This window comes from Heterocephalus glaber, unplaced genomic scaffold, assembly GCF_053883595.1.
Source record: "Heterocephalus glaber isolate CG9 unplaced genomic scaffold, H.glaber_assembly_v1.0 deba00001472, whole genome shotgun sequence".
Classification (NCBI taxonomy): domain Eukaryota; kingdom Metazoa; phylum Chordata; class Mammalia; order Rodentia; family Bathyergidae; genus Heterocephalus; species Heterocephalus glaber.
In genome coordinates this window covers 31848938-31864081 of record NW_028258315.1, presented here as the reverse complement: position 1 = coordinate 31864081, position 15144 = coordinate 31848938, and the positions used below count along the sequence as shown (strand labels likewise).

Sequence of the window (15144 nt, the reverse complement as noted above, 5' to 3'; positions counted from 1 at the left end):
TCCTTCACAGAACTGCACAGGCAGTTCTATTTCCCACATGCTTCATTTGATCACTATTTAAATGAACATCCTTATTCTTTAATGAAGAAGCTCAAAGTAGACTGGTCTATTTGAGATGATTAAAATTATTCTGGTCTACCTATTAAAAAACACAGTACATTTATTTTAAATTTGATCATATGTTAAATGTTCCTGATAACTATTAAATATCAATAATGATGTTTCTTAATGTAACTCAAGTTAAACTCTAGAATAATCCAAATATTATCAAAAGAACGTTAGGTCAACTGGCAATTATTCCACTTAATCAAGTAGTTTACAGGTCCTAAAGTGATTTGAAGTGAAAAGGAGAGAGGAAGAGCAAAGCTGTAATATGTCCAGACAGAAACCATTGTTATAAGCTGCTATAGCTAGCTGGCTACCAGCCAAGCAAGCCAGCCTGGGCCATGTTGAGTGTCTTAAGTTTGTATTTCCATGTGAGAATTCAGTTAGTTCAGAATGTGGGTGTTTTCTCTTAGAAAAAAGGGCCTAACAGTAAAACTGGGTTGCAAAATGTAATGTTGGCTCTTGGAGGTACAAATCATATTCCATTATTTACAATCCCGAATGAAATAATTCATTGTTGTATTCTATCATGCTCTTTCTCAGAATAAATACAATTTTAAAGAGCATTAATTAAAACAATATGTAAAAGCTAAAATTATATTTTCTACTTCAAGAACAAAGACTCCTGCGACTCAGAACATATTCTTTTCCAAATAACTGACAAATATTTTCACATAATCTTCAGATCAAACTTGACTTTAAAGACATCTCACTAAGAAAAACAAAAATAGCACTTCCAATCTTCAATTTCCATAAACCTATTCATGCAATACATATGGTTAGTTAACTTATTAGTACATGCACACATAATTTAGGCATAATCTATTAATACTGCTATCAAAAATAGCAAGTAAATATGAATAGTATTAAAATTAAATGGTTGAGTATTAGCAAATGATTGGCCTAATACTATTATCGGTCCCCTTTCTAACCCAATAAAAATGATTTTGTGTGTGCCAAATATCATTCCACGTATCTCTATATTCCAAAACACCTGTTTTATAAGTATATATAAAATTTCTTGATACATTGGTTTGTAACATGCTACCTTATAAATTTCTCTATAAATTATTTTCATACTTTTTGCTTGTTTTTTTGATAGATATATAATTGAATCTTCTCCAACTGGGAATAGTTTTTTGCCTCTTCCTATCTGGTCTTTAGTCTTTATTGCCCTAGTTCATATCTCCAAGACAATTGATATAGGACACACTGGACATCTTTCTTGAACTTACACCTGACTGTAGCACCATTGCTTTTCTTTAAGATGTTGACCTTTAACTCAAATGTTTCCTTGCATTACATCTGCCCTTGTGCAATACTGCACAGGTATTATCAATCCCTATTCTTTTAAAACTATAAATAGAATTTAAATTTTTGTCCAATGCCATTTTACTAAGGAAAAGTTCAAAGAATTGTTCTCCTCAGCACTGGTAATATCAAGAATAATATTAAAAAAACTCATAGTATTGAGCCACTCTGAAAGCCTCAGAGGATACTTTATATGATATAGGTTTTAACAAAACATTAGTTTATATTTTTTAATATTTACCTCAGATTTCTGTATCAGCCAAAGTGAAATTGCTCCACAAATTCCCTTTGCAAAATAAAATTTTTTAAGTTTTTGAAATCCATGTTATGCTTAATTGATGAAAGAAATTTGGAAGATTTTCTTCTTTTGCTGTGCTTTGGAATAATTTATGAAGCACGGGTAACTAGGTCTGTATAATCTTGATGCATGTCTTGTCAGGGAACACTTTACTTTGGTTTTTTTTTTAATGGGTCTGTTCATATTTTCTGTTGAAAATGTGATTTTTCTAGAAAATGATTCACTTCATGAAGGTTTTTAAACTGATTTGCATATAATTAGGCAAATGGTCCCTTATGCTTTCACTTCCTCTAATTTTAATCATTATTCCCTTTTAGCCCATATATAACTTAATATTGGAATATTTGTGCTTTCTTCCTTTTTCGTTAGATTAATTGGTGATTTGTCTGCTAATTTTTTCAAAGAATCAAGTTTTAAAATCAACTCAACAATATCTTTATTAATTCTATACTGTTGCTTTCATTTGCTTTGTTTTTATTTAAATTACTAAATATATAATTTAATTTATTTAAAATGGAGTTGTTGCTTCTATTTTAAAACATTTTATATGTATGTATGTATGTGCCTCATACATGAAGGCATGTGTATATATGTATACTTGCGTGTGTACATATCCATGTGTTTGTCAAAACAAAGTGAACAATATATATTTGTGTGGGTACACAAATATGTACACACTTAGATATGAGACATCTTTTGTTTAGGAAGTTTTGACTCTTAATATTAATACTAGTATAGTAATATCTTTAAATAATTGCTTTAAGTCCCTTTTTTGATGATTAAAATACATTAGTTCTCTCTAAGAGCAATACTGAAGACAGCTAATAATGTCTTGCTTTACCCTTCTTCTCCTAGCTAAAGTTACATCGCTTACTTTAGACAATGCTTATAAGGCAATCAGATAGTTGAATATAATTGTTATAAACTCTCCCCACTCCCCTCTACTTTCTGTTAGCTGCACTGACTCTATGTTGTCACAGCACAGAGCCACTCCACATGACATCCTTTCCCCTAAATCATGGCTGGCACTCAAATCCTCAGGTAAACCTGTGCGGGATGCTCCATAGCTCCTCACACCCATCTCCCTCAGAGGGTGACTGTCAGAAGCTCATTCTTCAATCAATTCCTAAGGAAAAGATCACGAAAATATGCCAGCATTATCTATGTTGATAGCAGTCTAAGATCTTTGTAATGAAAAAGTCATTTTGGCTAGGATCCTTGACTCGTATTTTAGAAACTGGAAGACAGAAAAGCCATTGCACTCCATTCTTTGGGCAGAAAGCAACTGTTGCTAAAATCTCTGATGACAACTGGGACTTTCTTTTTCTTAAAAGTGACTGTTTTTTCTTTAATTAAAAAAACATTTATTTTAAATTCCTAAGGCTTTCTCTAGAATAACCATTTTGGTTAAGAGATTCATCTTCTTAGGTGCACTATACCCCCTCAGATGTGTACTTTCAGGCAAATGTTCTTCAGCTAAAAATGTGTCTTCCTCTGCTTTGGCTTTCTACCTGGATCTTTTGCAATAAATGGATTGCATTTTCTTTCTACTGCCTATACCTAACATTTGCTCTCATTTTTTTTTTATTTCTTCTTTATATCTTTTGGACTTCTGAAAGTTTTCCCTTTCCTATCTTCTCTCTCCCTCTCTCTCTCTCCCTCTCTCTCTCTCTCCTCTCTCTCTCTCTCTCTCTCTCTCTCTCTCTCTCTCTCTCTCTCTCTCTCTCTCTCTCTCTCTCAACATTACCTGTCGGTGTATGTCCTCTGGCATTCCTTTTACTTCTGTCTCTATTTCTAAAATTAGCTTCTTTCTTTCACAATCTGTTCCTGTTATCCTTTAGTTCTTTTTTCAAATCTCTCTTCTCTACTTATCTTACTTTCAAGTTTACAATTTATGTTCCTTCACAGTGTCTCTGATTTTCTAAATGTCTTCTAGCTCATTTTTAAATAGTAAGTAACAGCTGTAAATTTGTTTATCTGGTAAACTTTATTCCCTATAGACATTATTCTGCTCTTATTATTTTTTTACATCTAAAATTATATACATATGTATATATAAAAGACAATTGTAAATAATTCTATAAATACATATACATCAGAGTACTTATACAAGTTATATGATTATATACATATTACCAAATTATAATGTCTATAGGCAATAAAGGCATGCCAAATGAATGGGCAAAAATTGAGTTGGTTTCATTTATCTGAGTACTGACAGCTGTATCTGCTCCATGGCTCTGAAACACATGACTCCATGATTCTCCCACTGGATTTCAAGCATGCCTTCTTATTTTAACAGCTGTATTGGTTCTACTTTCTTCCCACTTTTGCCTGGTCCTTCTCTATCCTTGACCCTCAAATGCCTATTCAATCCAGATTGCCTTCCCAATAGTTTCTGCTCAGAGCAGGGATTTGTCCTGAAGGGAGTTTTACTTGGTTTCTTATGAAAGTCCCCAGGGCCAAACTTGCTCAAGAAACATTCCACATCCATTGCTGTTCAGTTTTGTTTTGTTTTGTTTTGTTTTGTTTTCCCCTCTCTCAGGCATGGCTGCTGCTTTCCTGTTCACACACACACACACACACACACACACACACACACACACACACACCATGTTACTGGGTTTTGCAGACAACAGAAATTGCATTGCCTTCCCTCCTCTTCCTCCTACATGCTCACTGATACTGTTTGTGGAGACACGCCATCATCTCTTTGCTTTACATTACTATATATGGGTTGTAGGTTTGGGGCTGCACCATCTACACAGCTTTGTCTGCTTTTATTCTAAAAGGTGAAAAACTATGCCTCCATGATTATTTCTCATTTCTCCCCGAATTTTTAACAATAATAAAGTAAGGCTGCCTCAAAATCACTAATTCCTAAAAACAAAAGCCCAAGTTTCCAATTCTAAATTAGAGTCAAAGATGAAAAGCCCTTCACAGGAGCAGCACACAGAAAATATCCACAATTATGTATTGGGAATGAACTAAACATGTCATCAGATTTAAATATTTATATTATCTGCAAGAAAATCTATACTGACATTATGAGCCATTCTCTTGCAGGCAAAGATCAGCCTGAATAAACATCCTACGGAGCACGAAACACATTCTTCTCAAAAAGTAAATCCCATCTGTGATTAAAAGATTCTGTAGCTTAAAATATTTCTGGGACTGATTCCAGAAGCACATATATAATTTACAGTGTCCAACTACTTATTGCCAACAATCATTCTGTTCTCCCTATTTTTATCATAAATACAAGAGAAAACAATTTGGGGAGTGGAGCGCACATCCTACTTTTTACCAGTGAAAGTAAAATCCAGATACATCTGTGTGAAATCCATTTATCCCCAGGTTTACATACTCCAAACATGAACTAAGATCTAGTTTCAACTCTGTTAGTATAGAAAATTGAAAGTCTATCTTAGAAAAACAGAATTAGCTCAAGACTACTGTCTTTCCAATTTAATAATTCACTAAATTTTACAGGTTAAAGGCACTGTGCTTGGCACTAAAAGATAAGAAAACAACTGAGATGTATTCAGTCTTTAGAGGTTCAGGTGCTGGAGTATGGACCTTAAGAGAGCCATCTGCATGTATTCGGGAAGAGAAGCTAGTGCAGATATCATCTAAAATTAGACCCAAAAGGCTTCACCATAAGCAAAGTACTTAAGCACAGGGAGAATCATGGTAGTAGAAAAAAAGCAACCCATAAGGCAGACAGTATGAGACAAATTTTGAAGGATAAGTAGGATTTCAGCAGGCAGAAAAACTGCAGGAAGGACACACCAGTTGGAGGGAACAAAGGCACTAGGAGACACAAGACAACCTGACTTGGTGGGAATCATCTATAAATGGTGAAGGAAATGAAAAAGGTTTTAGGCTGTAAGATCTTAAAAAAGAGCTCAGATTAGCTTAATAGACTTCAATTTTCTTCTTAATTCTACATGTTACAATAATTTATCTCATTCCAAATGTAGATTTTCAGATAAATCAGAAAAATGTGCAAGCATGAAAATAAAAAGGGTTAAAATGCTCAGTTCATAACATAATTAGTAGCAACTAGATAGTCAAGCATCACTGATAGGAACTAAACAATTTAAATGGATGCCAAGTCATATTTCAGTGCTTAACATAATTTACCTACCATAGATTTAGAGACTCTAACTTTTAATACTGGAAATCTGTCTTTTTATCAAAGACTGATAAAAGAGAACAACTAGTACAGTGTTCAATATAACATGGAAAGTCAAAAACTAGGTTAACTAAAAAGGCTGTTCTGGTCCTAGCCACCACAAAAATATTAGAAACCACAGAGAAAATACTAAATATTAAATTGATTAATATTTTTAAAAATACTTTTCACAACCAAACTTGTTGCAGTAAGTTCTACAAAGAGAATACTCCATAGAAATTATCAAATAAAATAAATCTAAGTAGGGCTATAAAATGCATGTTTTTCTACAAGCTATTATATTAATAATGTTATTTTTCATAAACTACTAAGATACACACAGACACACAACTGATTCACAGAATAACCAAAGAGGTACTACAGTATAATGAATAAATCAAGGATGTTAAAGGCCTAGATCTTCATGTGAAAAGTCACTGCTAGTACCATCTGCTAGTCATGTTGAGTATTACTAGTACTTCATCTCTATTAGTTTTCCAGTTCCTCCTGTATACAATGAATATAACAATAATTGCTTGTTCCTTCACTATAACAAATGAGATTATGAATGTCAAAATACTTTGTAAACCAAAAGGTGTCACACCATAGACTATGAAATTGAATACTTTCTCACTGATCCTTTACCCCCCAGAGACACACCCATTTCTTCTTTCCTTTACTCTTGCACATTCTGACTGATCAGCAAATCTAGTATATCCTCACAGTGCATTCCAAATATAGCCGCATCTCACCAAGGCATTTCTTGCAGTTGGAAGCAGAGACAGCTCCCACTCATTCTTCAGTACGCACCTTCCAACTACTCTTTCTGCTTCCACTTTTCCTAAGTCTCCAATTCACAAAAGAATAAAAAAGACCTTTAAAATACCTAAACCAAATGGTGCCACATTTCCAATGCTCCCACTCTCCAATGCCCCCTTTACCCTAGGAAAAAACCTCAACTCCTAACCATGGCCTGGAGCCCATTTGAGACATGATCCAAGGCAATTATATCTCTTGCCACTGGCCACTTCACTCATGGTGCTATTTAAGCACTCTGCCTGTGCACTCCTACCTTGGCACCTTGCATTTCCCAGCTCCTCTTTGTGGATAGTTCAAAAACACACAGTACTGCATATTTTCTCACTTGGTCCCAACCTGGTCAAATCTCACCACCTCAGAAAAGCCTTCCCAAAATACTCTTTGTAAAAGGATAAGTTCTCTGCTCATCATTGTTTACCCTGACTCTACTCTCCTCCTTAGCCCTTTCTATTCTCAAATTATATCACTTATTGCTTGCTTACTTTTCCACTAGAATAAATGCATCATGGGCCAAGAACTTTGTCTCCTCTTGTTAACTGTATCCCAGTTCTATGTACCCAGTAGAAGCTGAATTAAAATTTGCCATACTGGAGAGAAAAAACAATTTTCATGCCCTCCGTTAAATAGTATGCTTTCCACAGAAAATAATAGAGTGCTCATAAACAACCTTAATGCCACAAGTAGAACCTGACATTTGAGTAACCATAAGAGACTTCATCCCACCTTGGAATTGGAAGTAGACTCCAAGAAACAAAGTCTGTTGCCAAATCCTTCTGCTGCCAGACATAGCTTCTGTTGTTCTTTGTGGATAGTTGCGGTACACTGCAGGACCACCTCATCATCCTGCAGAGCAGGAAAAACAAGAAGAAAAGGTGAAATTCAACATAACTAATCTAAAGTAAATCTAGAAGAACATTTTAGTGTATTATTAAAAATCTGAGCCAAGGGCTGGGGATTTAGCTCAGTGGTTTTGCCACTTGCTGTGCAAGCACAAGAACCCGAGTTCAATCCCCAGTACCAAAAAAAAAAATCTGAGCCAAATATAAGAACAACTGTCCAAAGAGGGGCGGGGGGGGGCGGGGAGTGGGATGAGGACTCCAAAATCAATTCCTAAAGCACCTTTTATTTGCAAAAAAAGAGTAATAACTGGTTGAGGGAAAAGAGAGAAGCCATTCACAACAATCAATGGGTTTCTCATTGTTGCTACTGATCCCAGAGGCAACCTGCATGGATAATGAAAATACAGGATTTTCATATTAGCACTCTTACACACTGTTTGAATCATAAAAATTATCAAGAAATTTTCTGATGTATTCCAAAGACATAAAGGATCATCAAGGGAACAGAGGGCCAGGGATTTAGCTCAGTGGTTCTACCGCCTGCCCTGCAAGCACAAGGACCCAAGTTCAATCGCTGGTACCAAAAAAAAAACGAATGAAACAGACTCTAACAGCAGGTACATATGCTATTCCAAAACTAACACAGTATAGCAGGTCAGTAAATGAACTTCTCAGTTCAAACTGACTAGTCATCTTAGTGCAACCATATATTGATTATATGATTGTATTTGAGATGATCTTGGACTGCTTAAAAATGTATAGAGAGACCATTTGTTAGTTTAATCTTCAAAAGTACAACAATGGTTTTCAATCAATTAATGAATCAGGATTACAGGAAAAACTGCACATGGGAAAAGACAATAAACAGAAGTCTTAGTACAGGCAGAAAGATCAAAACCTGGATTCCCATCTGAGCTCGGCCATGACTACAGCATGTGATCTTAGATAAGATACTGAATCTCTAAAAGTTGCATGTGAACTACCACAAACAATCAACAAGTGGGATCTCTTCTTATTAAAAGGCTTCTGCACAGCAAGAGAAACCATCAGCAGTGTGAAGAGACAACCCACAATGTGGGAAAAAATCTTCACCTGCTCTTCCTCAGACAAAGGTCTACTATCTCGAATCTATAAAGAACTTAAAAAGATCAGACCTCCCAAATTGAAAGACCCAATCCAAAAATGGGCACCTGAAATGAACAGACATTTCTCAGACAAAGAAGTAGAAATAGCAAATAAATACATGAAAAAATGTTCAACATCACTGGTCTTTTGAGAGATGCAAATGAAAACAACACTGAGATTCCACTTCACTCCAGAAAGAATGGCTGCTATCATGAAATCAACTAATAACAAATGCTGGCAGGGCTGTGGGAAAGAGGAACACTGCTCCACTGCTGGTGGGAGTGTAGACTGGTACAACCACTGTGGAAATCAGTATGGAGATACCTCAAAGAACTAGGACTGGAAGTCCCATTTGACCCCGCTATTCCACTGCTGGGGATCTTCCCCAAAGAATTAAAAGAATCATACCACAGTGATATATGTGCACCCATGTTCATAGCAGCACAGTTTGTAATAGCTAAAACTTGGAAACAGCCCAAATGCCCATCAACTGGAGACTGGATAAAGAAAATGTGGTTTTTTTATAAAATGGAGTACTACTCAGCCATAAAAAATGAGAAATTAGAGGCATTTATAGCTAAGTGGATACACATTGAGGCCATACTCTTCAGTGAAATAAATAGGACACACATGAATAAATACTGAATAGTTTCTCTGGTGTGAGAAACTGAAAGTGTAAATAAGGACTAAAATGTATAATAGGTAATGTGAAATAGGAAGAAAAGGGGCAAAGTGGAAGGAAGTGGGAGGGCTAGGGGAAAGGATAGAAGAGAATGGGATTAATATGAGAAAATGGAAAAAGAGGAACAAAATCTTTGTAAATAGGGAGGAATGGAGGGGTTGAAGGGAGAGCTGGGCAAGGGTGAAAAATAAGAACCAAGAAAGACTATGTAAAGGCGCAAATTTCCAATGATGAATGTCATTATATTGTATACCTAAAATGTACCAATGATTAGAATGAATAATCGATGATGCAAAATAGGAAGAAAAGGTCCAAAGGGGTAGGGATGTGGGAGGGGCAGGGGAAAGGAAAGAAAGGAAAGGAAAAATGATGAGAAATGGAAAAAATGGAAATAAAGTCTTTGTAAATAGGGAAGGGTGGAGGGCGTGAAGGGAGGGCTAGGAATGGGGAAAAAATAAGAACCAAGATGCATTATGTAAAGGTACAATTCCCAATGAGAAATGTAATTGTGCTGTATACCTACAATGTACCAATAAAAGAATTTAATAATAAAAAAGAAAGAAAAAAATAAAATAAAATAAAATAAAATGACAAAGAGAGATAAAGTACTTACAGGATGACTGACACCCAAACAGCATTAAATATACACTAAATGAACTGTAACAAAGTATCCCACTCTAACAGGATCTAAGTGGGAAATTCCTAAAAAGTCTAACTATGTATATTTTGAAATTTCAACATCAAAGATACAGAAGGAAATATAACAAGAGTAGTTGAACAATAAATATTCTCATCAATCTTTTTAATTAGGCTTATAGTGAAAAACGACACACAAATCTATCTTGGAAGCCCGTCATCAGAAGTAAAATGGCAAAGAAAAGGTGAGAGATGTGACAAATCTTCAAAAGGAGAAAATAATTTTTTTTCTGGTTAACCAAAAGAAAACACCATTTGAAGTGGAAAAGTATAGCTCTAATGTGCCTTTTAAACTTATGTGATACTATGCATTTATCTTTCTCTCCTATAAGGCAGCAGTAATACTTAATACCTAGTTTATATCAACAGCCACAGCTTCTGCCCAATTTTATCAACCACCTTCTAACTTTCCCTCTAAATTCTTGTTAATTTTCAATGAACATTTATTTTATTTGAAAAATCATCTAAAGAAAAGAGTCTGATTTTCATACAAGTACATATGAATACAAATTCATGCATAACCCTGGTTATAATAAAAAATCATGAAGTACTTTTATATCTGCAAGATCAAAGATATGTGATGTTTTTTAAATATGTAGCAGTAAGAAAAAGAACTGAAAATCATGCTGATGTGCTCATGCCTTACCAAGTGCCCACAGTCTTTTGCTATCTTGTCTCATTTGCCCTATGGAACTAGCTCTATATAAATGATACACTTGGGTAAAAAAAGACTTTTTTGGATGCTGGAGGTTACCTAAATGCCATTTAGTAAATAATTACTTTGATGTATTACTAAAAGACAGTTTAGGAATAGTTCTCCTGAGAAAATCCTGAAAGAAAAGAAGGCACACCATATTTACCAAAAATATGGAGTTTGCCTGCCCTGGCACTAATTTATTTAATCCTCACTGCACCCAAATGATATAACGACTATTCACACAAATATGGATGAGGAAAATGAGGCACAAATTAACTTCTTACTCACAGAGGGCTTATCATACATAATCCAGGAATTGTGTCATTAAACCTAACTTATCTGAATGTAAAAGTCATCAGCTCCACACTGCTTCTAGGGACTGAACTGATTTTTACCATGTTTGTTATTTGCAACAGTGCTGCTGAATCTTTAACATGCATCCTACTACTCCTGGATCTTGCTAAAGCACTTTCTGATTCTCTAGGTCTTGAGTGAGACATTGGCTGCATATCTAACAAATGCTTAAGGACAAGATCCACATTTTAGAGATCCTGGGGGATACAAATAGTCTTCTATAGAAATTTGACACCTTTTTTTTTTTGGTCACCAGGGATCGAACTCAGGTCCTTGCGCTCGTGAGGCAGGCGGCGGAACCACTGAGCAAAATCCCTGGCCCTTTGACAACTATTAATAACAGCTGTACATTAAAATCATAAATTAGAACTTGTTATGATTTAGCTATAAAATGCCTCCAAAAATCTCATGTGTTCAAAGATGAGGCCTGATCAGAAGACACAGGTCAGAGGAGCAGAAGGGACTGATCAGAGGACCAGGACCAGGGCAAGATCAGAGGACCAGGAAGGGTGTGGTTTTCCCTGGCTCTCCCATCTCTCGATCTGCATCTGGATCACCATGACATGAACAGCTTTCCTCTGATCGGCCCTTCCACCATGCTTGGAGCTAGCCAACCATGGAATATACTCAATGAAATTTTGAGCCAAAATAAACTTCTACTTTAAGTTGCAGGTATCAGGTATTTTGTTGCAGTGATGGGAAAGCTAATACAGAAAACTGGTACTAAAAGTGGGCTCATGGTTATGATTATACCTGACCATGTAGTTCAGATGCCTTTGGAAATTGTTTGCAGGAGGAGTTTGGAAATGTTTGGAGAGGTGGGCTAGAGAAGTTAGATTGCTATAAGCAGAGCTTAACAGGTAATTCTGCTTGGAACTCAGAAAACCAGAATGATGACAGTAACACAGAGAAGGCCAACCTCAAGAAGTTTCAGTTGGGAAAAAAGACTCCATTGGCAGTGAGACTAGAGTCCACGCTTGTTATATCCTAGCAGAAAGTTCTCTATTTTGTCCACATTCTAACACTTTGTGTGATACCAAATTTAAATATGGTGGACTAACTAATCCAGTGGAGGAAATTTTAAGGCAGCCTAATTTCAAGGCAGCCCAAAGTCAAGACTGTGCCATATGTACTACTGCCTGATTTTTGCCAGATCTCCAGAGAAAATTTGCAGCAAAAAGCAGATATAAAAAGTCTGCAGTTTCATCAGAAAAAAAAGTACCTGCAAAGTTGCAGACAAGAGAACATGGTTACTGAAAAGATTCGCTTTAAAAAGGATCCAAGTACCTTGCATTGGAACAATAGGAGAGATGGCTTGAAGGCAACTCAGGAACTGGCCAAACCTCACCTTTCCCAGGTTCAAGGATTTAAAATAGTAAACAACTTTGAAAGACTACATTTTGAGAAGAGAGCCCCAGGGACCCAACTCATTCAGGGCTACCTAGAAAAGTACTTCCCATCCAAGCAGTCAGAGGTCACTGCAGCCTTGGTCCAAGGGAGACTGGTTACTGCTCAGGCAGACAGCAGACCTTTGCATCATCCAAATGGAGGATGATTTTTCAGGCACACAGAATGCAAGTTACAGGATCATGGCAGCTTTCATCCAGATTTCAGAAGAAGGCCTGAAAGGCTAGACAAAAATGTGACAGGGTAATAGTCCCTTCCAGGAGCTGCTGAGAAGGTGATTCTGGAAGCTATGAGAGAGAAACTGAAGGTACAATGGAGATCCAAGGAAGTTGAAGATGCTACAAATGTAGAATGCCTGCTGAGGAAAGCCACAGCCGGTGAGCACAGCCAGCCTAAGAGAGAGGTCCTGTGGGCTGCATCCAGTAAGGCCATCAGAGCAGGTCTGCCCAAGACCGTTGAAGTTCATATCTGGCCACAATCTGCCTTCACATTGCTGGACATGGAGCTATAGGATTTAATGTTGACACAGAAGGTTTTCAATCTTGCTTAGTCTGATTCCTTACTAACCCCCATTCCTCCCTTTTGGTATAGGAATGTTTACTTTCTACTGTTGTTTAAGAAAGTATTTAACTTTCTTTTTTTTTTTAGAGGGGCTCACAGCTAAAAGGTTGCCTTGATTCTCAGAAAAGACTTTGGACTTGCAGCAATGCTAAAATTGTTAAGACTTTGTCAACTCTTAGAGATGAACTAAATACATTTGCATGAGATGGACATGAGTCTTTGGGGGACCAGGAGCAGAATGTTATGGTTTAGATCTAAAAATGTCCCACAAAACTCTCAAGTGTTTGGAAGAAGGACCTAATCAAAAGAGGCAGGTCACTGGAGGTGTGATCTGGATGGATGTACTCTTGTCCCTGGCCCCTCTATTCTCTCTGATTCTTGGTCCCCAAGACATGAGCAGCTTCTTCCACCAGGCCTCTTACTATGCTAATCCTGTGGTAAAGTCTGCTAGCCATGGACTGAACCCACTAAAACTGTGAGCCAAAACAAGTCTGTCCTCCCTTAAATTGTGAGTGTTGGGTATTTTATCCCAGTGACAAAAAAGCTGACTAATACAGACTTCATGTGGAGATGTCCATCAATACGTGGTAAATATATAAAAGAGAAATTAATAAATTTTGATTTTATGTAATCAACTACTTACACTATGTTTCCTTTTAATCCTGCACATTAATATCATGTGACAGACTGGTTAGCACCAACACAGAACTATGTTTAGGTGAGTCCGCTATGCCTATATGCTGGCACAGAGGGAACAACAGTGGGAGAGGGGTATATTTCAGGGAGATGAGGCTGAGGGCTGAATTGCTGGGAGTATGTAGATTTAGCAATTTTGAGCAAAGCTACCTTGACTGTGGCTCACATTCCTGTTAGGTCACACATACATGGAAATCCACATCCACAGTCACTCTATCTATCAATCATTATGATCTTGAATCCCTCATAATTGTTTTTTCCCCTTTTTCTGCTTATATATGACATTATATAGCTATTAGTTGTCCATGCCCCTCCCACTAGACTGCAAGTCCTATAAGGAGAAGGGCTTTGTCCTACTGATGGGTTTAACCATGGCCTACAAGAATACCAGCTCAAAGAAAGTACTCAGTCAAGAAATATCTGTTGAGTGAATGGGAGAATAAATGATTTATAATCAAGTTCCATCCATACATTGGGTGTCACTTACAGGGATTTTTTTTTTTACCTTTCCATTGTACAAATGAGTATCAAAAGATACTCAGTTACTTCAGTACTAACATCTTGATGCTTTTAAGGTACTCAGGGATGAGGCCAAGCATTTTATTCAGCATCTCCCACTGCACTTTCATATCAACTACCCAACTGATATTTGATAAGAAATATAACATATAAACCATGAGAATATTAAGTTATGTGCAGAAAGGAACCACTTTTTCCAGTAACATAGACTACATTGTGCCTCTCCCTACATGTCCCCATGGTACACAGTATCACCAAAAATACAATAAAAGTTTAATTTTTAAAAATAAATTTATTAAGGTAAAAGATATTGCCATTTATCCTCTGAAAATACTCTCCATTGCTTCAAACACACTTATTCTTGTCACTTTCTGAAGCAGTTCTAGAAATCTTGTATGAATGTCTTTAGTTGCATTGTCATGGCTGCATCTTTGTGCTCAAACATTTCAAAGTTCTTACATTTTATGATTATTCTGACTTTGTGGAAGAGCTAGAAGTTGAATGGTGCCATATCCGGTGAATAAGGTGGATGAGGACACAGCATATTATTTTCATATGCCTGAGTTTCTGTTGGATGGTCCTTCACAGTAGAATTCACTGTATATTTTGACCACACTGTATGAAGACTTCCAGAACTGCTTCCAAAAGGGATAAATGCATTCAAAACGAAGCAGAGTGGGGGGGGGGGATAATGGCAATATGTCTTTTACTGTAATAATTTTTTAAATTTAAACATTCACCATATTATTTAAATCACCCCTGGTATTAGCAGCTACCTAAGAGCAGAGACAAGATCCATCTTTACCACCAGTGTATATCTTCATTGTTAACAATGTGCCCAGCAAACATAATGCACTA

General features: G+C 36.5%; 1 protein-coding gene across 1 annotated transcript in view; it reads right to left on the bottom strand.

The window, feature by feature from the left end:
- Ryr2 (ryanodine receptor 2) overlaps nt 1–15144 on the bottom strand; it is a 676288-nt gene that overhangs the window by 438292 nt on the left and 222852 nt on the right. Inside the window, exon 2 of the mRNA XM_087181253.1 lies at nt 7434–7553. Within this exon, the coding sequence (XP_087037379.1) occupies nt 7434–7553 (120 nt within the window). The remainder of the gene's footprint in view (nt 1–7433; nt 7554–15144) is intronic.